The 23822-nt window shown below is 47.5% G+C and overlaps 2 protein-coding genes and 1 long non-coding RNA gene across 3 annotated transcripts in view; 2 read left to right on the top strand and 1 right to left on the bottom strand.

Moving 5' to 3' along the window:
• AIFM1 (apoptosis inducing factor mitochondria associated 1) overlaps positions 1-1520 on the bottom strand; it is a 28540-nt gene extending 27020 nt beyond the window's left edge. The window contains exon 1 of the mRNA XM_043460143.1: positions 1225-1520. Within this exon, the coding sequence (XP_043316078.1) occupies positions 1225-1330 (106 nt within the window). The 5' untranslated portion in view covers positions 1331-1520. The remainder of the gene's footprint in view (positions 1-1224) is intronic.
• On the top strand, positions 967-5696 carry LOC122436018. The gene is made up of 2 exons (XR_006267798.1): positions 967-1092; positions 5513-5696. It is a non-coding gene; the product is annotated as an uncharacterized LOC122436018 (long non-coding RNA).
• Positions 5697-6571: 875 nt separating this feature from the next.
• RAB33A (RAB33A, member RAS oncogene family) lies at positions 6572-17229 on the top strand. The gene is made up of 2 exons (XM_043460144.1): positions 6572-7485; positions 16641-17229. The coding sequence occupies exons 1-2, from the start codon at positions 7228-7230 to the stop codon at positions 17094-17096; spliced, it is 714 nt and encodes a 237-aa protein (XP_043316079.1). The 5' UTR covers positions 6572-7227; the 3' UTR covers positions 17097-17229.
• The last annotated feature ends 6593 nt before the right edge of the window (positions 17230-23822 follow it).

Raw genomic sequence — 23822 nt, 5'->3', positions numbered from 1 at the left:
ATCAGGAAACATTTTCTTGAGGGATAGCAACTGGAAAAACTATTCAAATGTACATTTATAAAGACTCTCACAATCTAAGGGAAATATTTTCCACTTTTTAAAAAGCACCCAGCAAGCAGTTCCACGTTGAAAAGGCCTCAAGGCAGTTCTATATTGACACTGCTAATATGAATATCCTTGGGTGACCATTCAAAGATTATTGATGAAAAAAAAAATAATAAACCAACAAAACCAAGAACCTTCTACTGGTGGATAATTCTTTACCCCCTTGAAGTTGTGCAGGTTGAAAATTGGCAGGTTCAAGACAGGTTTAGATAAATTCAAGGATATCTGATGCCCAATGGGCTTAAAGGGGAACCAGATTTATCCTTAACCTTTTGAGATCAAACTTTAGGAAGCAGTGTGGAGTTGGGGCAAATTATCCTCTGCTCTACCTATTAATTAGGTATATGACCTTGAGCAAGTAATCTCACCTCTCTGTGCCTCGGTTTATTATCTATAAAATGAGTGGGTTGAATTTTACCATGAAATCCCTTCCAGCTCTAAAATTTGCTGAAACAAGTTCATGGGCGGGGGGGCAAATACAATGTGTTCTGCAAACTGTTTCTTTGAAACATTAGAGACCATCAAGAATTACACTGACCAGGCAACTCAACTCAAATGAATTCTGGGCCAACTCTTTCCGGTGGCTGGCGCACAGCGGACAGACTTCTTACTTTGCATTGCACTATTTCTGTTTCCCAAGGGACTCAAACCTGTGACTCTCATCTGGGGTTTGGAAGGTAAGCAGGTTATATGCTCACTTACAGAAGAACTGAAGCGCAGGGCTTGTGTCCTGCTTCAAGTCCCACAAATCGATAAATGACAAAGTCTACTTGACCTCACTGCTCTAAAAAGGCGAACTGGGGGTGGCCGGGAGGTGGCACTGGACAATAAAAGTCAGCCAGCTCTTCTGTTATCCCTGGACAGCCAACCCTCACAGGAAGAGGCCTCAAGCCGACTACCGGGCTCAGATCCTTTGAAGGTCAGGTCGGCTCGGCTTGCGAAACTCACGGTTTGGATCCCGCCAATTCGGAATTCACACGATCGATCGTGAGTGTGCGTAGTTTTTTTTTTTTCCCCAGGGATGGGGGTGGGGTGGGGGAGCCCTGAGCGGCACAGGGAGCCTGTGGAACCCAGGCCCTTGGTCTTCAAGGTGGGGGTTGCCTGGGATGGGTCAGTCACCTGGGAGCCGGTTCCTCTGCCTCGGGCCTCGGACGCACACTGTCCGCACCAAGGGCGCCAGCTTCTGCTTCAAAGCACCCGCTGCCAGGCCTCCACACCGGAACATTTCGGCAACCGCTCCCCTGGACCTGCTCCTCCTCTCCTTTCTTCTTACGCACGTACCAACGGGTCAGACACCCTGGGCCCTGACCCGCTCCCCCAGCTCCCTTCACACGCACTCTACGCAGGCTCCTCCTCCCAGCTCCGGGTGTGCATTGGCCAGCTAAGCCGGCCTGCCGGAGCTGGGGAAGGGGAAGCGCGGCTGGAGGCCTACTGCGCAGGCGTGGCGCTCCGCGCAGCGTTGCGATTGGTCCGCACGGGGAGGAGCTGGGCGCAGGCGCCTAGCTGTCCGAACGCTTGGCAAGACCCCAGGCGGAGTTGCTTGCAAGTTTCCAAGGGCTGGGGGCACTGCGTTCCGCTAGGCGAGCTCAGAAAGCTGTCTGAGGAGGGACCGGTGAGGCCGCTTTGCTGGAAGGCGGTGGCCGCTGCTGCCGCTGTGTCGATAGCGGGAACCTGTAACGGCACCTCACAAAGCGTGGCCCCAGCACAGTTTGTTCTTCTGTTTAAGCCACTGATTACTAGGTCCTAAGCCTTCCGGATTCTCTGACGGTAGTCCACTTCCAGTCTTTGCGGAGGTCCAGCCGAGGCACCTGGCTATGCAGATTCGGAGTGGACTTCCTGCTTTTACAAGTTGCTGGCGCTTTCCCACCCAGCCCTTGTTTTCTGGAGGAGGAATCATTACGGGCTCTCTTTCCCAAATCTGTCGTCGTGCAGTACTGTGTCTTAGACGCTGTCCCCGGTGCTGCGGATAGTCTCCTGCTTATTATGGCTTCCATGCTTGAGGGCAGGATGCTGGCAAAGAGTTCGTGTTTCACAAACTTTCTGTGAGAGAAATCCTAAGCAGGATTTTAAGAATTATGGGAGGAGTAGGATGAGGGACTGAATGTAAATAGGTGATTTGAATCCACCAAATGTAAAAATATATTTTTTGCAGTATGCAAAACATATGCCTTTTTCAAAGTTTTGAGTTACATATTTTTAATTGGCATATAATTGGAAATATAATTGCTTTACCATATAAATAAATATAATGCATTTAATAATGAAATATTATTCATAACAATGAAATATAATAAATACAATAAGTAAATTTATTATATGAATATAACATTGGAATATAATTGCTTTACAGTGTTGTTAGTTTCTGCTGTACCACAACTTAAATCAGCCATATATATATATATATATATGTCTCCCTGCCCTCTTGAGCCTCCCTCCCCACCCCCTTGAGTTTCATGTTCATTTAACAAGTATTTATTGAGCATTTGCCACTTGGACTGTGCCATGAAAGAAGCTCTGGAGGATATGAAAAGTATAGGAAGTGGTCACTGTCTAGTTGGGAGATGACATATATTGGTCATTTAAATAATAACATCTGATGTAGTGCCAGAGCAAGAGAAAATAGTACAGGATGGAATAGCTAATGAAGGACTTCATGTAAAAAGTGTTACTTGAGCTCTGTCTTGAAGAATGAATAGTAAACTTAACATAGACAGTGGAGGAGAAGGAATGATGTTTCAGATGGTGAATACTTTGGACCAAAAGTAATATTTTCAGTGGTGAAGCATCATTAAATTTGGATCCAGTCTGCTCCAGGTTTGAATCCTGGCTCTGCCACTTGGGGCAAGTCACTTATGCCTCACTTTCCTCATCTACCAATCCCATAGGGTTGTTGTGAAGATTAAATGAACTAATATTTGTAAAGTATCTTAGAGGAAGCACCATGCCATTTAAAATGCTTGGAAGAATAAAACAAACAAAACCCACCACATTTTCATGGGACAGTGGCAGCGAGTACATACTAGGAAGTAAATAAGGACAGGTGAATGTGGTGGGGCCAGATTCAAACAGGCAAAAAAGTTTGGCCCTAATATTGTAGGTGATAAAATTATCATTTTTAGTGGAATTAGGGATCAAGAATGAAATTACAACATCGTTTTAGGAAGTTTAACCCAGGAAACAATATTTATTGGGAGAAAATGATTCAGGGTCCCCATCCTCATTAAGAATAGGTTAATGTCCAGAAGTGCAGGTAATAGCTGACTTTTAAAGTAGGGCTGTTTGAGGGGGATAAATATTGAAAATATCAATTCCCCAATAAGGTAAAAAATTTCTCTTTATTTCATATTTAAAGGGCTTGCACATGTGTACCCCAATGTTCATTGCAGCACTGTTTATAATAGCCAGGGCATGGAAGCAACCTAGATGCCCATCAGCAGACGAATGGATAAGAAATGTATGGCAAAAACCACTACAATATTGTAAAGTAATTAGCTTTCAACTAATAAAAATAAATGAAAAAAAAAGGCCTTGCAGACATTGACATTTATTACTATTTCTAAAAGTCAGTAATGAACAAGGATTGATTAAATACAAAGTTAATCCTATCTGGTGGTGAAAGAAACTTTGGAAAACACTCAAAATCTTGACAACCAGGTACCTATGAAAACAATTGAGTGTATTTGAAAGGCAATCATTTAGTGATGCAACATTAACACAAAAAGACATTGTGCAGGGCTTCCCTGGGGGCTCAGTGGTAAAGAATCTGCCTGTCAATGCAGGAGACAGGGGTTTGATCCCTGATCCAGGAAGAGCCCACAGGCCGGGAGCAGCTAAGTTGTGTGTACAACTATTGAGCCTGTGCTCTAGAGCCCACGAGCTAGAACTACTGAGCCCCAGTGCTGCAACTGCTGAAGCCCACATGCCCTAGGGCCGTGCTCTGCAACAAGAGAAACCACAGCCGTAAGAAGCCCGCGCACCACAACTAGGGAGTAGCCCCCACTCACAACAACTAGAGAAAAGCCCAGGCAGCAAGGAAGACCCAGCACAGCCAAAAATAAATAAAATTATCTTTTAAAAGGCATTGCACAGCTTAGTTATTAATACTTTTTTTCATTTATTTTTATTAGTTGGAGGCTAACTACTTTACAATATTGTAGTGGTTTTTGTCATACATTGACATGAATCAGCCATGGATTTACATGTATTCCCCATCCTGATCCCCCCTCCCACCTCCCTCACCACCCGATTCCTCTGGGTCTTCCCAGTGCACCAGGCCCGAGCACTTGTCTCATGCATCCAGCCTGGACTGGTGATCTGTTTCACCCTAGATAATTAATACTTTTGCAATAGGTGCAATGAGGTACTTTTCTTGGCCTCTTAATAAAAAAATGATATTTTATCATTTTTGGGGGGGGGCAAAAACAATGTACACATATTGAGTAACTCCAAAAATACGAGTGAAAGTTCCTCAAAATCTCACTTCACAGACTTTTTATTAGGGCATGTGCCCATTTGATATACCACATTCCCAGAAATCAATGTTTCTACCTTACAAATATAATGAGAGCTCTCAGACTCAGTGACAAGTTTTTGCTGGAGGCATGCGTCTAAATAATCTTATGTGGATGCAATATTTTTTATATCTCACAGAAAGTTAGCATTAATTATGGGTATAATTAGCAGAACTTACTTTCACTCTTACCTCCTGGATATATCCGTGTGTGTTTGCGCGCATGCGTTCTCAGTTGTGTCTGACAGTTTTCGACCCCATGGACTGCACCCTGCCAGGCTTTTCTGTCCATGGGATTTTCCAGGCAAGAATACTGGAATGGGTTGCCATTTCTTTCTCCAGGGGATGGATGCCCAGGGATGGATGCCAGGTCTCCTGCATTGGCACGTGGATTCTTTTACCACTGTACCACCTGGGAAATCTAGTTAATAGTTATCTCTCTCTCTCTCTCTTTTTTAAAATAGCTACTCTTCTGTAGATAATGATCACCAGGAGCATTAGCTTCAAATACAGAGGAGAATTATCTGGCAAGCTATTTAGACTTCAACCAATCAAAAACAAAATACAATGAGGATTGCTATTCACACTATACAATGATAATAGGTATTCATAATGATGACCTTGGATTAGTCAATGAAGGTTAAATCCTTCTCGAAATGGTTTTAACATTGAATAGTATAATCTAGGGTTTTAGAAATGGGTGACCCACATATGTGCTAAAAGAGTTAGCTATAAATATATCTGCTAACTCAGCTTAAAAAGTTTACTAACTAGAAGACTCCATTTTCCCAGCCATTTTGAGTAACGTGGAAATGGCTGAGCAGTCACATTGCAATTTGCTTACAGATCTGTCACTGATGCTCTGAATTGTTTTCCTTATGGTGGGAATGGATTTAGTCCTGTTTGTCTCTTCTGCCGCTCAACCTCACACCCAAATAAGATGGCAACTCACGTGTGCTTCTGGAATCCCTGACCTTGATGGCATTAGCAAAGAACTCGGAAGTCGGTGCTCTTGGTATGTGTCATTAATACCTTCATGTCATATGCAGGAGGAGGGATAAAGTCTTAAAAGGAAATGTAAACGGGCACATTTTCTTGTATGTAAGTTGTACCTCAGTAGAGTTGATGTCAAACAAATTCTGAACCTGCAAATCACTTTTGGCAGAGGGAATTGGTCTTGACCAAGATGTGTGATGCTTATTAAGCCTTGGGAAGCTGCCCCCAATTCCGTAAGAAAGTTCTGTTCATTTATCATCTTCCAAGCATAATCTAGGCTTCTGGCAAATTAGACCCAACCACTTTGTTCTACATTCAGTTGCAGAGGGGTGAACGCTCCTAGGGGTTTCCACTTCCTTTTGAAACGCCACCATTCTGCAAGGGTTTGTGATTCTATGGAGAGCCCAGGAGTGCAAGACACTGTGAGGTTTACGCCATGTCCCAGGATCCCTCCACCTGGACCTGTCACGGTTAGCCCCGGAAACAAAGTCCCCTTTTGCTGAAGCTGCCAGCACTAGCTTCCCCCTTCTCTTACCCCACATACCGGCCCTCTGCCGCGGCGGGCCTTCCCCATTGGCCAGCCAAACACAACCGACCGCAGCAGCCAATGGGAGCCACTCTCCTGAACATTCAGAGGATGGGTGCTCGTGGTGTGATGAGGGGAGGTTGGCGCCTGGCACGCGCCCCCCTACATCTGGCAAGTCTGTGACAGAAACAGTAACTCGCCCTACACACGCACACCCGTGCCCCTGCCTTCCCCCTCTCAGCTGCGCGGGCCCCCACAACCCCTGGCGTGTCTTGGCAGCGCCCTCCCCGGCTCCCCGGGGCGCGCGAGCGCACCTGCTTTCTCAATAAGACAGGGCATCCCTTTATCTTAAGACTTGGGAGGGGGCCGCGGAGGCGGGGCACAGCTGCCCGCTGCTGGAGAGGTGAAAGAGGTGTCTTCGCCCCACATCCCACCCCCGCCGAGTAGTGTCGCTCGGGGGCCAAAGTGCTCTAGAGACGCCCGAGGGTGCAGCTCTCTTTGTCCTCCCCAGCTGTGCTCCCAGCCCGCTGACCCCGAGCGCTCTGAGAAAGTGGGAGTGGGGAGCCCGAAAGCTATAAAATAAATAGGGGCAAGGAAAAAGGAAGACCATCCCGAGCTGGTGTGTGCGGATCTCCCCACCCACCCTCTCCTCCTTAGGCTTCCTCCCTCCGGTGTGTCCCTGGGGTCCCGGCAGGGGAGGGTTTATGCAAAGGCGCGGTGTTGGCAGAGGCGGCCTGGGGAGCGCCTTAGGATCGCAAGCCGGAGGACACAGGCGCAAGGAGAAGGCTTGCCGGCTCTCCTCCATCTCTCCTCCATCTCTCCTCCCCTCCCCGGCTTTTGTGTCGCTGTCTCTGAGCTGCTAGGAGGGTGCGCTGGAGGAGGGGGGCTGGGGTGAGAGGCACCCCCTTCACGCGCGCGCGCGCGCACACACGTTGTCGGCGCACGCACACACGCGCGGGCACACACTCACAGACACGCACGCACACACATACACACGCACAAAGCTCGCTCGCCTCGAGCGCACTAACGTGGCCGTTTTCTTTGTGTGGAGCCATCGAGGGGGGTTGGGGCCCGGTCTGGTCCGGGGGAGATGGCGCAGCCCATCCTGGGCCATGGGAACCTGCAGCCCGCCTCGGCCGCTGGCCTGGCCTCCCTGGAGCTGGACTCGTCGCTGGACCAGTACGTGCAGATTCGCATCTTCAAAATCATAGTGATCGGGGACTCCAACGTGGGCAAGACCTGCTTGACCTTCCGCTTCTGCGGGGGTACCTTCCCGGACAAGACTGAAGCCACCATCGGCGTTGACTTCAGGGAGAAGACGGTGGAAATCGAGGGCGAGAAGATCAAGGTGATTCAGACGGTCAGGTCCAGAAAGGGAGGGATCTGGGAGGGGGTCTTGCCAGAGGTATCGCTCTCGTGGTTGTAAATATCCAGCGTGTGGTTGTGTCGCCGCTTGCTGAGCCTAAGACCCTCCGCAAGTCCTCATCCCTTTTCACCTCTCTCAGTGGCCCAGTTCCCACCTCACCCCCCCCCCTTTTTTTTGAGGGCTGGAGGGAGTGGTTGCATTCATGCCCTTTGCCCTTGCCTGACAGCTCCTGCCAGGAAAAGGTTCAAACCCATCCTGGACCCTGAGCCGGGAGCAGCGGCACCTGTGGGCAGAGGGAGGTATGAGGGATCTCCGTCCTGGTCTGTGGAATGGATCCCAAAGCACTTCACGTATCTTGAGGTCTCTTCTACCTCCTGAGTGCCAATAGGTTGCACAAATCTGCTTTGGCTAAGCCCTCAGGCCTTGGCAGTGGGCAGGCCGCGGTGGGGTGGGGGTGGGGGACGGAAATCCATAAAGAATGAAAAGTACTGTATTTTAAATTAAAATTTATAGTTGAGATTAGGGCTGGTTTGGAATAGGAGTGGTGTGCAGTGGTTCTGGCACAAAGCCATGAGCCCTTTGAAAGAAATTGACACAGGGTTACCTGCCCGCACTTCATAACAGATAAAACTAGTTCTTTTGGAAGAGCACCCCTCAAATGATAGCTTCTTTATTTGTCTGGGGTACCTAATGCCTGTTACCCATTCTGTTGGTATTGTCTTCAGTGGGCCTTTGTAAAGATGCAGAGTGACTTATGTGACTTAGGCTCAGGAAAGTGTCTTGGTGCTCCCCTCTCATTAGTTTGTCAATAAGTACAGATATTCTTGTCTGACCATTTGTGCTCACTTTCAGATCGGAAAAGGTAGAAACTCAAGAGGACAGGAATATTTCAATGTGCAGAAGATGGAGGGAGGGAGGACATGGCAAGGGCAGCTTCATGTGTCAGGGGAGCAGAGGGGACAGGGTTATGAGCAGAAAAGACACCTCGAAAGGCACTGGGCACTAAAGACCAACTCCTCTAGAGCCACAGCTGGCCTTTTCTCAAGCCTATGGTCAGACACTGTCAGGTGAAGTTAACCCTCCCTTTCCATTGGGCAAACAGCCCAAATGACCACAGGACCTCTCTTCTGAATGATGTAGAGAGAAGGGCTGAGTAACTGGGGAGGGTGATGAAATGCTCTAAACCGTACAAGATTCCTGACTCCTTCGTTATTAAAATGAACAGGTTTTAAAATGGCTTCAGAGACTGGTCCAAGGCACTTGATGTCAGGAAGATAGGCAGCTCAGTACTGATAAGGGAGTGCTCTTGAGAACAACTGACCCCAGGATCAGGAAAATAGGGTACTGTTTTGAAATAGTGATCTTTTTTGCCCCTCTCATTTTGCCAGGTGGTGGGATGGGGGTGGGGGACGGGAGTGGGGGGATTTCTACATTTCCTTTTAAAAGTCAAAGTAGGTATCTGTCTCCATCCTTCCCTAGGGCTCTTATGTCAATGTCTGTTTGGCTAGGACTTCTTTAATGTAAGGTTGTAAGACTCTGGAATTTCTAAAACATGCCTCTTAACATCTAAAATAGAAATATACTTATGGGTGTGTTCTTAAACCCTCAAAACCTTTTGAATTTAATGCTATCGCTTGTTTAACATCATGTCACATTGAGCCAAAGAGTCGTTTACATTTAAGAGAGGGGTAAAGAAGTCCACTTGAAATTTAGATGAAGGAAAAAGGAAGTGTTTGGGAGTCTAGGAAAGGAGAAGACGGGGAGAGGAGAGGAGGAAGCCAGAAAGTGGAAGGTGAAAACGAGTGGAAGAGGGTCACTGCCCAATGGCCTTGGGGGAGATTTTGCAAAGATTCCTTCCCTTCTAACATCCAGTACTTAGTCAAACTGGATTTTACAGTGTCCGCCAAAGATTCCGGACCTTTTCCCAGAGGGCAGAGCCTGTGACAGTGTGACTCACAAGAGATGGAGCCCAGCACAGCACCACGTGCAGATAAGTGCTTAATACAGGCTTTTTTGGGAAGATGATATTTTCAAGAGGACGAAACCTTGTGACACTGCTCATGGACAAGCCCTCTGAGTACAGATTCTGAAGAGGCTCAGGGTAGGGTGTGGGAGCAGCGGGATGGGGACCCTGCCTCCAGCAAGGCTGCTGCAAGCCCAGGGCCCAAGCTGGCAGGTGAGACCGGAGTGTCTTTGGGGAGATGGCAGAGCGCAGCAGCTAGCAGAGACACTCCAGGGGAGACAGTTTTGCCCCAGACTCTGGCTGGCCTGAAGTGTCTCAAGGAACAGGTGCCAAACCCATGCTAGGAGGTGACTGTCAAAGGCTTCTCTTTTGGGGAGAGAGAGAAAAGTCCCCAAACTGAGGCAGCCCTAGACCACAGGTTCAGCAGGAGAAGGCTGTCACGCTCTAAAATGGCAGTGCTGGGACTTCCCTGGTGGTCCAGTGGTTAAAACTTTGCACTCGCAATGGAGGCGGGGCCAGGTTCAGTCCCTGGTGGGGGAACTAAGATCCTGCATGGCAGAAGGCATGGCCAAAAAACAAACAAACAAGCTACAACACCAGACAAAATGCCAGTGCCATCTGTAGGGCCTTAAAGCCCCATTTGGTGTCGGCAATCTATGTGTCTGCCACCCCCTCACGACATTTATAATCCAGTATTTCCTGATTCACAAGAACATCAAGAAAAGCCTACAGCGAGTCAGCAATAATCATAATAACAACAACAGCAACTTCTATTTATTGAAGAAACAAAGAGCCCAGGCTAGACACTTTCCATGCACTATCTTGTTTGATCTTCTCAGCAGCCCTGTGAAATTAGGACTATTATTACTGTTCTTGTTTTATGGATAAGGAGACCAAAGTTAGAGAGATGAAATAACTTGCCCCAAGGCACGTGGATCTGAGCTTCCGTCTTTGACCCTGGAGCCCCAGCACTGCGCCATCTCACTGTCCTGCCTTCCCTGTGATAGGGCCAGCTTTCAACCTCAATTCAGAGCCCACGCATTTTGTCACTGCTCTCTCCTCCAGTCGGGCAATATCTGGCTGGGAGGGATTGTGCGCAGGGGGAGGTGGCATGCCAGGCAGCCAGCCTCATGGGATCCCGGGGGCCCAGGGTTTCAGCCCCTGGACCCATGAGCCTTCAAGAACGCCCCCTTCAGCTGCACTGCAGGCATTGTGCTGAGTACCTAGGTTTTCCTTTCTGCCCCTTGACTGTCTTACCTTGAGTGTAAGAATCAGAGAATGTTCAGAGATGGACGAGACCTCAGAGCATCTCTAATCCAACTTCCTTGTTTTACAGAGAGGAAACTCAGGCTGAGAGAGGGAAAGTGACTTACCCAAGATCACCCAGGGCCCGGCCTACAGCTCAGGTCTCCTAATTCCCTTGTTGGTGCTCTTACCACATACTGTGCTGCCTGGCTTGGAAAAGTCCGTAAATCCCCACACTGGGCCAGCCCCGTGGTCCATCCAACCCACAAAGTTACCTGGGACAGGGATACGGTGAGACATCATAGGGGAAAATTGACAGGCCTTCTTGACATCAGCCTAGGAAGGATGGAGGCCTCCCCCAGCCCCCAAGGGAAGGGTGGAACTTCCTTGAATGAACATTGAGTGTCTGTCGTCTTACAGGTTTAGCTAACACATATGGCGCCTGTCTCAGTCTAAAAGCATTGGAAAATGCCAAATAGGACTGGGTGTTTGGGGGTGGGGAGGTAGTAGAAGGGAGGCTCAGTTCTAATTTTTGAGCCCCTCTTTGTAGATTTTTATGGAAGCATCTTCTCCTGTGCAGTTGGGTTCCTCCTACACGCCAGGCACACCCTCTGCCCTAGCCTCTGGACCAGGCATTCTGTGGTCAGCCGTGGCTGAGGGCAGGTGCCGCTCAAGACTGTGGATTTCTCTTCCCCCGAACTCACTTGGAAAAACACCCTCGTGTGTGTTACATTACCGAGTGGATGGAGGGTGAACTAAGTGTTCCCTCAGAAGCTGCCTGCAGTCAGAATGACATCATGTCTTCCTTAGGGCTTCTGAGCTTCTATCTTCTGCCAGTTAGCTTAATGGTTAATTAGCCATCAGTTTGGTCGTTTTTCTGTCTCCATTGCTGCCTCTCTTGCTGTGTGTGAGTTTCTTTGTCTCTCCGTCTGCCTTTGCTATTCTCTGTGTCAGCCTGGCATGTGAAGCTGGGTGTATCTTAGACGCAGATGGGATGGTCCAGCTCGCTGAAGAAAGACTTGTCTTAAACTTTCCCCGTGACCCCCTCGGGCATCCTCCAAAGATTACAGATATACTTTCTCCCTTTCTCCATTTCTACCCTCCCCCACCGGCCTCCAACAGAAGGATATTCATACCTCATACCTCATGTGTAGAAAGATACCAGATATCTTCTCTAGGGAAAAGAAATACCTGAGTCACCTAAGAGCACATGCAGGGGGTGAAGGATTTGCTCAGGCAGCCGTAGCCCCAGGAAAATGGTTTACAAGGCTAGAGGTACCTTTGGCAGCTCCCCTGTGCCCCTCGATGCTCCTCCAGTGTCCCCATCACTTTGGGCCCGACCCCAGCCACCAGGGCATGTTGCTCGCCTTCCTCTTTCTTCCCCCTCCCCACTGATTGCCTTTGCCTTGGCTCTAGCTCATCATCAAGAAGCCAAGCTAAAAAAAAAAAGAAGAAAAAGCAGCCAAGCTGTCTCATCTTGCTTTCCAAGATGAGAACCAATGGATTAAAGGAGCAATGCTACTAGGACAGGGCTTATGGGGCCCCTGAGACAATGGCAACAACTAGTATTTGCAGAACACTTTGTATTGTGCAAAAGATCTTTCTCGCATGTTATTTCCTTTGCCTAGTCATTGACTTAGTTAGTGAGAGGAGGGGCTGGAACCCACGTCTCCCAATTCCATATCCACTGCTGCATTGCCAAGGGCACCCACTCAATGAGCTGTCTGGCCAGACTTGGTGGTGGCGGTTTCGGGCCAGGGATGAAGGGGGACTGTATTGGGCACTGTGTCGTGTACTTATGAGGATGCTAATCCTCACAGCATCCCTACAGGACTGCTGTGTTTATCCTTAGTCTCCAGAGGAGGACGGTGAAGATAAAGTAACTTGCCTGAGGACACCTAACTAGTAGGACGTGATTGGGCTGGGATTTGCACCCTTGTTGGTTTGACTCCACTAAACCCCACTGGTCCTTGGAGAGAAAAAAAGGAGCCTGGGGGCATGTGTGTGGTTTAGGGGCAGGCACCAGTGCTGGCCACCGTGTGGATGCTGTGCCCATGGCGGGAGGGGGGCACTGGGTGAGGGAACGCCAGCTGCCGAAGGGGGAGGAGCTGCTTTCACTGTCCAACAGAGGCCGGGGGTTTATGAGGGTGCCGAGAAGGACTGGGACACCAAACCCCGAAACAAAATGAGGTCATTCCTGTTCCAGAGAGCCTGACTGTCGTGCTCCCGCTTTGTGATGGCTCTTGAAGCCACAGCACTGGTTCTTGTGATTTTCTGCTCTGAGCAGTCTGCTTCCTGGCTCCCCTCTCACCACAGAAAGGGGTTGGAATTTCAAGCCCCCAAATCAAAGGTTCAAGTCTCCACAGGCTTGGGTGGCGTGCATCATTCTGAAGCCCTACCTTAGAAAAGCCAAACAGCCAACCTACTCAGCCCCAAACACCTCACACACTCCCACCCGTGTTCCTGCTAGTGGCAGGTATTTTTAGAGTCCTGAGCTCATGGTGTTAAAGCATCTGCCACACGCCTGAGGGCTGGTAGGGATTCAGCCTTATTCAGAGGCAAGAGTTACGACTACCGACTACCAGAGGGTAGGTGTGGGGAAACCTGGAGCCAAGTGATAAGGATATTCTCTGGCGATTCTTGCCCTCTTTCCACTGACCTCCATTCCTCTCTTGGCCTGCTCTCCTCTTTCTCCCTGCTCAGAGCACCAGAGAGGTGGAAGAAATGAGAATCCCTTCTGTCTCTGCTTGCTGAAGCAAATCAGCCTTTGAGGACTTACGTTTTTCTGGGTAACCAAAGTCGAATGTTGTCTCTGAAATCCTTGGCAGATACATAGGATGTCAGATGGATGGTAGTTTTGGTGATTCAGGCCAATACTGCTTTTTGATCATGACGACAGTATTAATGGCAAGCATGATGATGAGGGACCTGATGCAGAAAAAGACTGCTTACAGTCTATCTGGAGGGGTGCCAAGAACACTGATGAAACGACTAGAGAACAAGTATGCGTGTGTGCTCAGTCACTTCAGTCATGTCCGACTCTTTGTGACCCCATAGATTGTACCCTGCCAGGCTCCTCTGTCCATGGAATCCTCCAGGCAAGACTACTGGAATGGGTTGCCACTTCCTTCTCCAGGCGATCTTCCCGACCCAGGGACTGAACCCAACCAAGTCTCCTGCATTCTTTACCACTGAGGTGGATTCTTTGTCACTGAGCCACCTGGGAAAGCCAAAGAACAAATAAATATATTCTAAATGGTGTGGTAGAGACTCAAAGTATAATAAACATTCCTAAGGAAAGAGAACTGAAAAATTGGAGAAGGTTTTAGGAAGAAGGTGGAATATGAGCTGAGCCTGGAAGAATGGGTGGGATTTGGATAGAGCAATTTGGGGGTAACCACTGATATAGGGGAAGGTGGACTAGTAGGACCAGAGGTACAGAGGACAGAATGAACCAGGTGGAGCTGAGTACCTGGAAACTAGGTTGGGTGGGGTCGAATTGTGGCAGACAGAAATGTTTCTATTTTGATGCCATATGCAGTAGAGGGCTGTTGGAATTGGCTGAAGAGGAGGATGACACGCTGATACAAGCAGGGATTTAGGAAGGCTGATTTGAAAGCAGCATGCAAGAGCCACTGGGGTGAAGGCATCTAGAATCCAAAAGCCTTTTCTGTAGTCCAGAAGTGAGGAGAGGAGAATCTGACCAAAATACATGGAAATCTGAATGGAAGAAGGTGATGACTTGAAGATCGTGCCAAAGGAGCATGGCACCCATCTCCATAAAGGAGATGAAGGAAAGCCTGGATGATGAAAATAGATGCTCAGAATGATGACTCTAGTGCCCTATAAGATGTTTACCCAGCAAAAAGATTTAATTATATTTACTAGATTTTACTTACTGACTGCTAATTCCAAATAAAGGCTATACTTCATTTTAAGAACCATAGTAGTCAATTAGTGACTATAACCACATTCTCTTTCATAACTTTGAATTGTACAAGGCCTTGGGACAGCTGTTCTCAGCATGATTTCCCTTGTCCAAGACTTTGGATATATAAAGGAAACTAGATTGGGCTGAATGTGTGTAGACTCCGGAGCATCCCCTGGGAACTGTATCTTTATGTATGTTGCTAATTGGCCTTTATCCCAAAAGCTAAGATGCAGAAGAAAATTCCAATGAGCTAATTTACCTTTTACCTAAGAAAGAAGTGAATTTAAAATAAATTGAGCCACAAAGTGAGATTTTAACACTGACTTTATTTTCTTTAAAAAGTCATACAAAAAAATTTAAACCCCCAAAGTGATATATACTTACAGTAGAAAATTTGGAAAATACAAAAAAGGAAATAAATATCACCTAAAATCCCACTATTCATAAATAACCATTAATATTCTAGTTTTGTACACTTCTGATCTTTTCTATGCATATGTCTATGTTTAATTTTTTCAAAAAATATTGGGACCATAGTTTACAAAATATTTTGTATCCTCCTTTTTAAGCTTGCATCTTGTGAGCATTTTTACACCATTTTTTCTTTTTTGGCCATGCTGTGCAGCTTGTGGGATCTTAGTTCCCTGACCAGGAATCAAACCTGGGGGCTTGGCAGTGAAAGTGCACAGTCCTAACCACTGGACTGCCAGGGAATTCCCACACGACTTATTCTTTGAAAAGAGTATTTTAATGGCTGCATAATAGCCCATTGTGTAGATGGGCTTTCCTTGTGGCTCAGCTGGTGAAGAGCCCACCTATATAGATACACACATGCATTTTAGCTGTTTATCTCCTAGTGAACATTTAGGTTGTTTCCTGTTTTTTAAAAATTGATTAAGATCTTTGTACAGAATTTTGACCACATCTCTCTCTCTCTCTTTTTGCTTCCCCCTCTAGTTTTATTGAGATGTAATTGATGTACATCACTATATAAGGTTAAGGTATACAGCATAATAGTTTTAGTTACATATGTTGTGAAATGATTACCACAGTAACTTTAGTGAACACCCATCATCTCATGCATATACAAGAAAAAGAGAAAGCAAAAAAAGAGAAAGTTTTTCCTTGTGATGAGAATTTTCAGGTTTATTCTCTTAACAACTTTCATATATATCATACATCAGTGGTAACTATGGGCATCATGCTGTATATTATATCACAACTACTTATTTACATTATCTGCTATTTCGCTATTTCTTTTGTATAGATTTCTGGATGGGATTCTAGGCTCTAAGAATTTTGTACATTTTTAAGCTTTTGATAATATTGCCAAATTGCCCTCCAGGAAAGTTGACCAATTTATACTCTAGGTTTTCAACTAAAAACCTTAAGATTTTCAACTCAAAATCTTAAGAGAGACTTAATAAACGCTGGAAGAAACTTCTCTCTCTACTTTGAAAAAGACCATTCTGCCAATTTGTCAAAGAACCACTTCCTGTGTCAGGGCTTGTCACCTCATTTTTTTTTTTTTTTAAATTTTTATTTTTTTATTAGTTGGAGGCTAACTACCTCACAACACTTCAGTGGGTCTTGTCACACATTGACATGAATCAGCCATAGATCTACACGCATTCCCCATCCCAATCCCCCCTCCCACCTCCCTCTCCACCCGATTCCTCTGGGTCTTCCCAGTGCACCAGGCCCGAGCCCTTGTCTCATGCATCCCACCTGGGCTGGTGATCTGTTTCACCATAGATAGTATACATGCTGTTCTTTTGAAATATCCCACCCTCACCTTCTCCCACAGAGTTCAAAAGTCTGTTCTGTATTTCTGTGTCTCTTTTTCTGTTTTGCATATAGGGTTATCGTTACGATCTTTCTAAATTCCATATATATGTTGTCACCTCATTTTTATAATGCCACAGAACCATGTTTTCTCCTATCTCGATTTTATGTTTCCTTTTCTGACTCCAAATATCGATCGTTTGTGTCTTCCAGGTTCAGGTGTGGGACACAGCGGGCCAAGAACGCTTCCGCAAGAGCATGGTGGAGCACTATTACCGCAATGTGCATGCTGTGGTCTTTGTCTACGACGTCACGAAGATGACATCCTTCACCAACCTCAAAATGTGGATCCAAGAATGCAATGGGCATGCTGTGCCCCCACTAGTCCCCAAAGTGCTTGTGGGCAACAAGTGTGACTTGAGGGAACAGATCCAGGTGCCCTCCAACTTAGCCCTGAAATTTGCTGATGCCCACAACATGCTCTTATTTGAGACGTCGGCCAAGGACCCCAAAGAGAGCCAGAATGTGGAGTCAATTTTCATGTGCCTGGCTTGCCGATTGAAGGCTCAGAAATCCCTGCTCTATCGTGATGCTGAGAGGCAGCAGGGAAAGGTGCAGAAACTGGAGTTCCCACAGGAAGCTAACAGTAAAACTTCCTGTCCCTGTTGAAGCCAAATGGTGTAAATACAAGAGCAATTATCACTGGAGGGTTTTTTTCTTTCCCTTTTTTCCGTGCCTGCGTAACACTGACACCTGCTTGTTTCCACACAAATTGATATTAAAATAAAATTTGTATAGATTATCACATGCCTTCATGTCTTGCTTTCTTCCAAGAAGACATTTCTGACTGTGATGAGCAGAAGAGGCAGCTCACCCTACTAGATAGGCACCCTTTCTATCAGTCTTCTATGCCGACTGAAATGTTCATCCTTTGAGTCACTTCTTCAGGACTAATTCATTCTCTCATATGGTGTCATCAGTGGGCAGAAGCACCCAGAGGGGGTGGAATACAGGCCAGGTATGTGGTTCTTGAAAACCAATGCAAGGGGAGGGATAGAGAAGTTCTAAAAGGAGACGTTGACTCATCATTAGTTCCTAGGTTCCCTGGATGTTGAAATTAGGCTACTCTTCTTTTATTTCCCCAAATTTAAAAATACAAAGTGTAAGTTACCCAACAGGCCCAGTTCTTCCCCATGCCCTTAGCTCCTGTTCCCCATCTTTCACCGAGCAGCCCCGGGTACCAAAAGTATTTCTTTACCCTTGCCCTTTCTTGAAGAGGGCAGGGTTCACATTAGCATTGATCTATGATGCCCCCAGCTCTTTGCTGGGTGCTCTGGAAGAAATACAGCAGGATGATCCATCCTCTACGTTCAAGGACACTCTGATCTAGTTGGGAGAACAAGGTACATGCTGAAACTACCTGGGAACAAAAATTAGTCCACAGTATTACCAGGTATAAGACTGTGCTATGGAAATTGAGAGCATTATGTATACAACATCATGGAAGGGTCACCAAAAAAAATCACTGAACTTATTTTGGTTGTTGAAGAAAGTGTAATGTTTGGTTTGGTAAAGAAGAGGGGAGTGGGCAGAGGTAGGGAGGCAGGAATGAGCCTGTGGCTTGAACAGGAGGGCAGCTAGGAGTCTGGCCTACTGACAACCGAGCAGCTCTCATGGGGAGCCAAGATTGGAGAGGGCGCATGCCCCAGGCTGGGCAGTTTATTGCTTTTTGAGTCAATGGGAACTTTTGGTCTCTCTCCGGCAGAAGTCCTATAGGTATTTCTTGTATGTCAGGTCCTGTGGATATGACAGCTCCTCATCCAGTGGCTAAAATAACTAAAAGTCACTCTGAAGGCATATCCACAACAGCCCCAGGGAGATTTTTTGGCTTAGGGGTGCTGTTGAAAGCAGCTCTCTTGTTGGAAACCCAAGAGGAGGGGAGAGGGTTGAAGACAGCTGCTGAGCACTGTCTTTGGTAGGCAAATGCAGCTCTGCCCCCTGCCCCGACAGCAAAGGGCCACAGACGTGTTTCCCAACCAAACAGCCTCTTTCACTGGCTAATTCCCCAGCTAGCCCAATTCCCACTTGACCTCAGGCTCAGCCCAGCTCCCACTCTGGTTCTCATGACTTGGTTTCTGCCTGGATTCTGGTTTTTGGAGTCTCCCTAGTAATCTTGGTTAAGGCCGTGTTTTCTGTCCAGTTGTTGCCACCTAACGTTCTGCCCGTGAATCTCACCTGAGGAGCTGGGGTCCTGTGGTCTATGGGTGAGCTGCTTGCTGAACCCTCGTCACTGTGCTTCTCCCCAGTGGAACACCCCAGGACCTTGTCTCAGACTTCAGAAGCCAATTCCTAGTTCCAGGATATGGACGACTGCTGTGATGTCTTTTGGCTCTTGTGACCTGGCTGCAGGGTCAGGCCACCTCTCAGTGACTGCGAGGACACTTATCCATTCACCCTAATGGGTGCCTTTTAGTCTGAGTCCTGGCCCACCTTGATCACACTCCTTTCTGCTTTAACAAGGTCAAGATGACAATATTCCAAAACCTCTCTCACCATCAGGATTGCCTCTCTTAGATCCAACACCTTTCCAGCACTCAACAACTGTTTACTGAGTACCTACTAAGTCCTTCTGTTCTCAGCCCTGGGGATAGATAGGTGAATGAAATAAAATCCTACTTTCATAAAGGTGACAGACACTAAACAAGAAATGAGATATATAAATGAGACTGTTTGACAGAGTGATAAGGACTCTAAGGGCAATAAAATGGGGTAAATGGACAGAAAGTGTGGGAGTTGGGGGAGGGCAACATATTGGAATGCTTACAAGAGGCATCTTTGAAGAGAAGACATCTGAGATGAAACCTAAGTGAAAGAAAGCAACCAGCCATGAGTGAAGGGAACCTCAGGCAGAGGAAACAGCTAACGCCAAGGCCCTGAGGCAGGAGTTAGTGAAAGTGAAAGTGTTAGTCGCTCAGTCGTTTCTGACTTTACAACTCCACCGACTGTAGCCTGCCAGGCTACTCGGTCCATGGGATTCTCCAGGCAAGAATAGTGAAGTGGGTAGCCATTCCCTTCTCCAGCGGGATCTTCCCAACCCAGGGATCAAATCTGGGTCTCCTGCATTGCAGGCAGATTCTTTACTCTCTGAGTTACTTTGTGCATTTGAGGAACAGAAAGGAGGAGGGTGTGGTTGCCACTTTCACACTGGTTGGGCCTGAACTTAAAAGTCAGACTCTGAAAACTGCCCCCAGACATTTACCTTTTGGTTGCTCCAAGGCTCTGGGAGTTTTGCTGCCAAAAGCAGGCCCCCTCCGCTCCTACTTGCCTATATCCTCTGCAGCTCACCTGCCCCATCCCGGCCCTTCACACAGGATGACGTTGCTCTGGCTTGGAGACCTGGGGACAGCCAAGAAGTCCAGGGGCTCCCCACAGTGGCCCCAGGAATCCTGAGAAGCCCCAGGCTCCACCCAGTCTTCCAGCCCCAGAACTTTCTGCTGGCAGCAGCAGGCTGGCCTGGTGGTCCCCAGGTCTCCCATAGATTGAGCAAGAGGACGTGTGAATGGGCTGTTACCAGGATGCACCTGGAGGAAAGGGGATACAGGAATCCAGAGAACGGTGACACCCTTGTTGCTGTGAGGGTGATAAGGAGCAGGGGGCTTCAAGGGATGCAGGCTTCTTGTTCAGCCCCAGTGAGGCTCTGAAACAATTCATGATGGCCAGCATCTCCCTTCTACAGTTCCCCTTCATTTTCCAGGCCTGTACCCTTGAGTCTTCACCTGTGCTACAGAGACAGGAAGGACCTGGAGAAGTCACTGCCAACATTTCAATACTGACTGGATGTCAGGCGCTGTGCTGAAACACTTTATATTCTTTCACTAGCTCATTTAATGTTCCTTCAACCCTATGAGATAGGGGTAATACCTTCCATTTTACAGATAAAAATATGGGTGCTGACCTGTCCAAGGTAGTAATGTCTTACTTCATGTCTAGCCTCTTTCTATGATATTACACCATCTTTCAAGTCCCTTTCAAGCTCCAGGATTTCTCCCCTTGTGGGGATGGCAGGTTCCCTCCAGTCAGTACCCCAACCCAGGGAGGCTTGAACAGAAGGCCATTCAGTATCCAGGAGGCCAGAGAAGGACTTCCCTCCCTGAATGAGACACCCCTGACCAGATCCTCCAGGAAATCCGAGTGCCAGACAGAAGCATCAGCTCTGGGCCAAAGGAGTCCCTAAGATGCCCTTGGCTTGGACGGTAGCTGGGAACCACACAGATGGCCGGACTCTGCAGCTCAGCCTTTGGGTCTGTAGGATCTTGTCACTGGGACCCCCAGGACCACCCCCCCCCCACCAATATCTGAGCATGTGCTCAGCTCCTGACTCAGCCTGAAGACGGGCTCTGGCTGAGCTCAATGTGACTGAGAACTCTGTCAAGAAGACCTTTCAGTCAGAGAGATAGAAGCTGCTCTAAGCACCGCCATCTGGAGCCGTGCTGGGGAAGAGACCCGGGCCCCAAGTGTAGCTGCCTGCAGCCCACCCTGCCCGAGTGCAGAGTGGGGATGGAGGGCTTGGAGACAAGCTGAGAGCTCCCTGGGAAGCAAGGTGCAGCTTCTCCTGTCACTGTGAGTGGCCAATGCAGTGGCTATTCTCTGATCACATCTGGCGGAATAGGGACATTCCTGTTGGTCCAGTGGCTAAGACTCCACGCTCCCAATGCAGGGGGCCCAGGTTCAATCCCTGGTCAGGGGATTTGAGCCCACATGCCACAACTAAGGGTTTGAACTCCACGACTAACAGATCCTGCGTGCTACAACAAAGATTGAAGACCCCACGTACAGTAACTGACTCAGCGTAGTCAAATAAATAAATATTAAAAAATCCCTCAGAGGGGACAGAGTTGCTACCTTAACTTTAGAGACCACCCTCCACATTCCCTCAGTGGGAGGGGCCTTGCTCCCTCAGGAAGGGCTGGTCCAGGCCCCAGTGCTTTACACCTACTTCTGACTCCATGACTGCTCATGGCCCTATGGGCTGTTGCTACAGTAGCAGGACTGAGATGGGAACACCAGAGATTGCCCTGGATTGGTAGGTCCCCAGTGCTGGTTCAGAGCTGACTTCATGAAATCCCATGGCAACATGTTACAGTATGGATTCCTGGGACACCAGCCTAGACATTCTGATGTATTAGATCTGGGGGCCACACCCAGGAATTTTTTTTTTTAATATGCACAGTTGATTCTGATGTGCCTCCAGATCTCTGTGTCTCTCTCCCCCTCCACCCCTGCAGGCATCCTGATAAATCCTAAAGTCTACAACTACCTTTCCTGAGCCATGCCTTCAAAATCAGTGATCTAGGTCACCACAGAATCCAGCCTGGTGAGATGGATCCTTTCCTAGGATAAATGAAACTGTTCCAGACATAGTAAATGTCCTTGGGCTGTCCGTCTGAAATAGAAGACAAGAGCCTCTTAACCATGAGGGGAAAGTGAAGAACTAATTTGGAGCATTAACAGCTCAACACTACGAGGACCACTCTGGAATCAAGACTGATAATTCAATAGAGAGCGCATGTCTGCTGTGTGCCCTCTGCTGGTAAAATTAGTGAAGGCTGCAAAGTGTTTGCTGCGCTCTGCTTAGTTGCTCAGTCATGTCCAGCTCTTTGCAACCCCATGGATTGTACCCTGCCGGGCTCCCCTGTCCATGGGATTCTCCAAGCAAGAATACTGGAGTGGGTTGCCATGCCCTCCTTCAGGGAATCTTTCCAACCCAGAGATCAAACCCAGGTCCCCCACATTGCAGGCAGATTCTTTAATGTCTGATGGGTGCTGACCATGTCCTGGTGTGGAAGCCCATACAGAAGGAGTGAATCCTGGTCCCAGTGTGGGCACTTGGACACCTGGAACTAGAAAGGCTACTAACTCAAAAAAAGTTTGAGGTGTAATAATGATACATAAAAACTGAACATATTGACTTTATATAATTTGATGAGTTTGGACACATGCACATACACAGTGAAACCATCATCACAATCAAGGTAATAAACATATCCATCACTTTTTTTATTTTGAACTAATAATCTTCCCTCGTAGCTAAGTCAGTAAAGAATCTGCCTGCAATGCAGGAGACCCAGGTTTGATTCCTGGGTCTGGAAGATCCCCTGGAGAAGGAAATGGCAACTCATTCTAGTATTCTTGCCTGGAGAATCCCATGGACAGAGGAGCCTAGCAGGTTACAGTTCATGGAGTCCCAAGAGTCAGACACAACTTAGTGATTAAACCACCACCACCACCATCAGTTTTTGTGTCAAGAACACTTCCTCCAGTACTTTTAAATTTGTTCAGTTCAGTTCAGTCACTCAGTCATATCCGACTCTTTGTGACCCCATGGACTGCAGCACACTAGGCTTCCCTGCCCATCACCAACCCCCGGAGCTTACTCAAACTTATGTCTGTTGAGTCAGTAATACCATCCAACCATCTTATCCTCTGTTGTCCCCTTCTCCTCCTACCTTCAGTCTTTCCCAGCATCAGGGTCTTTTCCAGTGAGTTGGCTCTTCCCATCAGGTGGCCAAAGTATTGGAGCTTCAACTTCAGCATCAGTCCTTCCAATGAATATTCAAGACCGATTCCCTTTAAGATTGACTGATTTGATCTCCTTGCAGTCCAAGGGACTCTCAAGAGTCTTCTCCAACACCACAGTTCAAAAGCACCACAGTAAAGAGGGTAGATCTCATGTTAAGGGTTACTCTTAGAAGTAAGCTACCTTCTTAGAAGTAAGCTACCTTCACTAAGTCACTGGGCTGAACTCTCCTAAGGGAAATTTGTGACCCCTGGAGAACTCTCAGTCTGGTGGCAAGGAGGGAGGGGAGACATTGAGAAGCATTTCACCCATCCAGGGAGATAGATATTGAATCTAGGTAGGTAAGTAACCCTGGAAGCCTGAAGAGAGAGCCCTGGGGGTACAGAGAGAATCCCCTAAGCCATCACACAGTTGAAATAGACACAAATGGACCTCATGACCTGAGCTGACTCTGGTTGGTACTTAATCTCTTCTCCAGCAATAAAATAAGTATTGTGACCCGCTACATTTAAAGTACCAGAGGAAGCATCAGATAAAACTGTGGATAAGAAACCTGGCTTATCTGATCCTTACCCACCAATCCCAGGTGGAAACCCTGACGCTGCAGATAAAGGGGAATTATCCAGGTATTGGGGCTTCCCAGGTGACACTAGCAGTAAAGAACCTGCCTGCCAATGCAGGAGATATAACAGATGCAGGTTTGATCTCTAGGTTGGGAAGATCCCCTGGAGGAGGGCATGGCAACCCACTCCAGTATTCTTGCCTGGAGAATCCCGTGGACAGAGGAGCCTGACAGGCTACAGTCCATAGTGTCCCAC

The sequence above is a fragment of the Cervus canadensis genome, chromosome X (genome assembly GCF_019320065.1).
Source record: "Cervus canadensis isolate Bull #8, Minnesota chromosome X, ASM1932006v1, whole genome shotgun sequence".
Classification (NCBI taxonomy): domain Eukaryota; kingdom Metazoa; phylum Chordata; class Mammalia; order Artiodactyla; family Cervidae; genus Cervus; species Cervus canadensis.
This window is presented reverse-complemented; position numbering and strand designations above follow the sequence as displayed.

Coding starts and splice junctions, on each gene's coding strand:
- RAB33A (XM_043460144.1), top strand. CDS start 7,228: ATGGCGCAGCCCATCCTGGGCCATGGGAACCTGCAGCCCGCCTCGGCC. Junction 7,486..16,640: donor TCGAGGGCGAGAAGATCAAG/GTGATTCAGACG, acceptor TGTGTCTTCCAG/GTTCAGGTGTGGGACACAGC.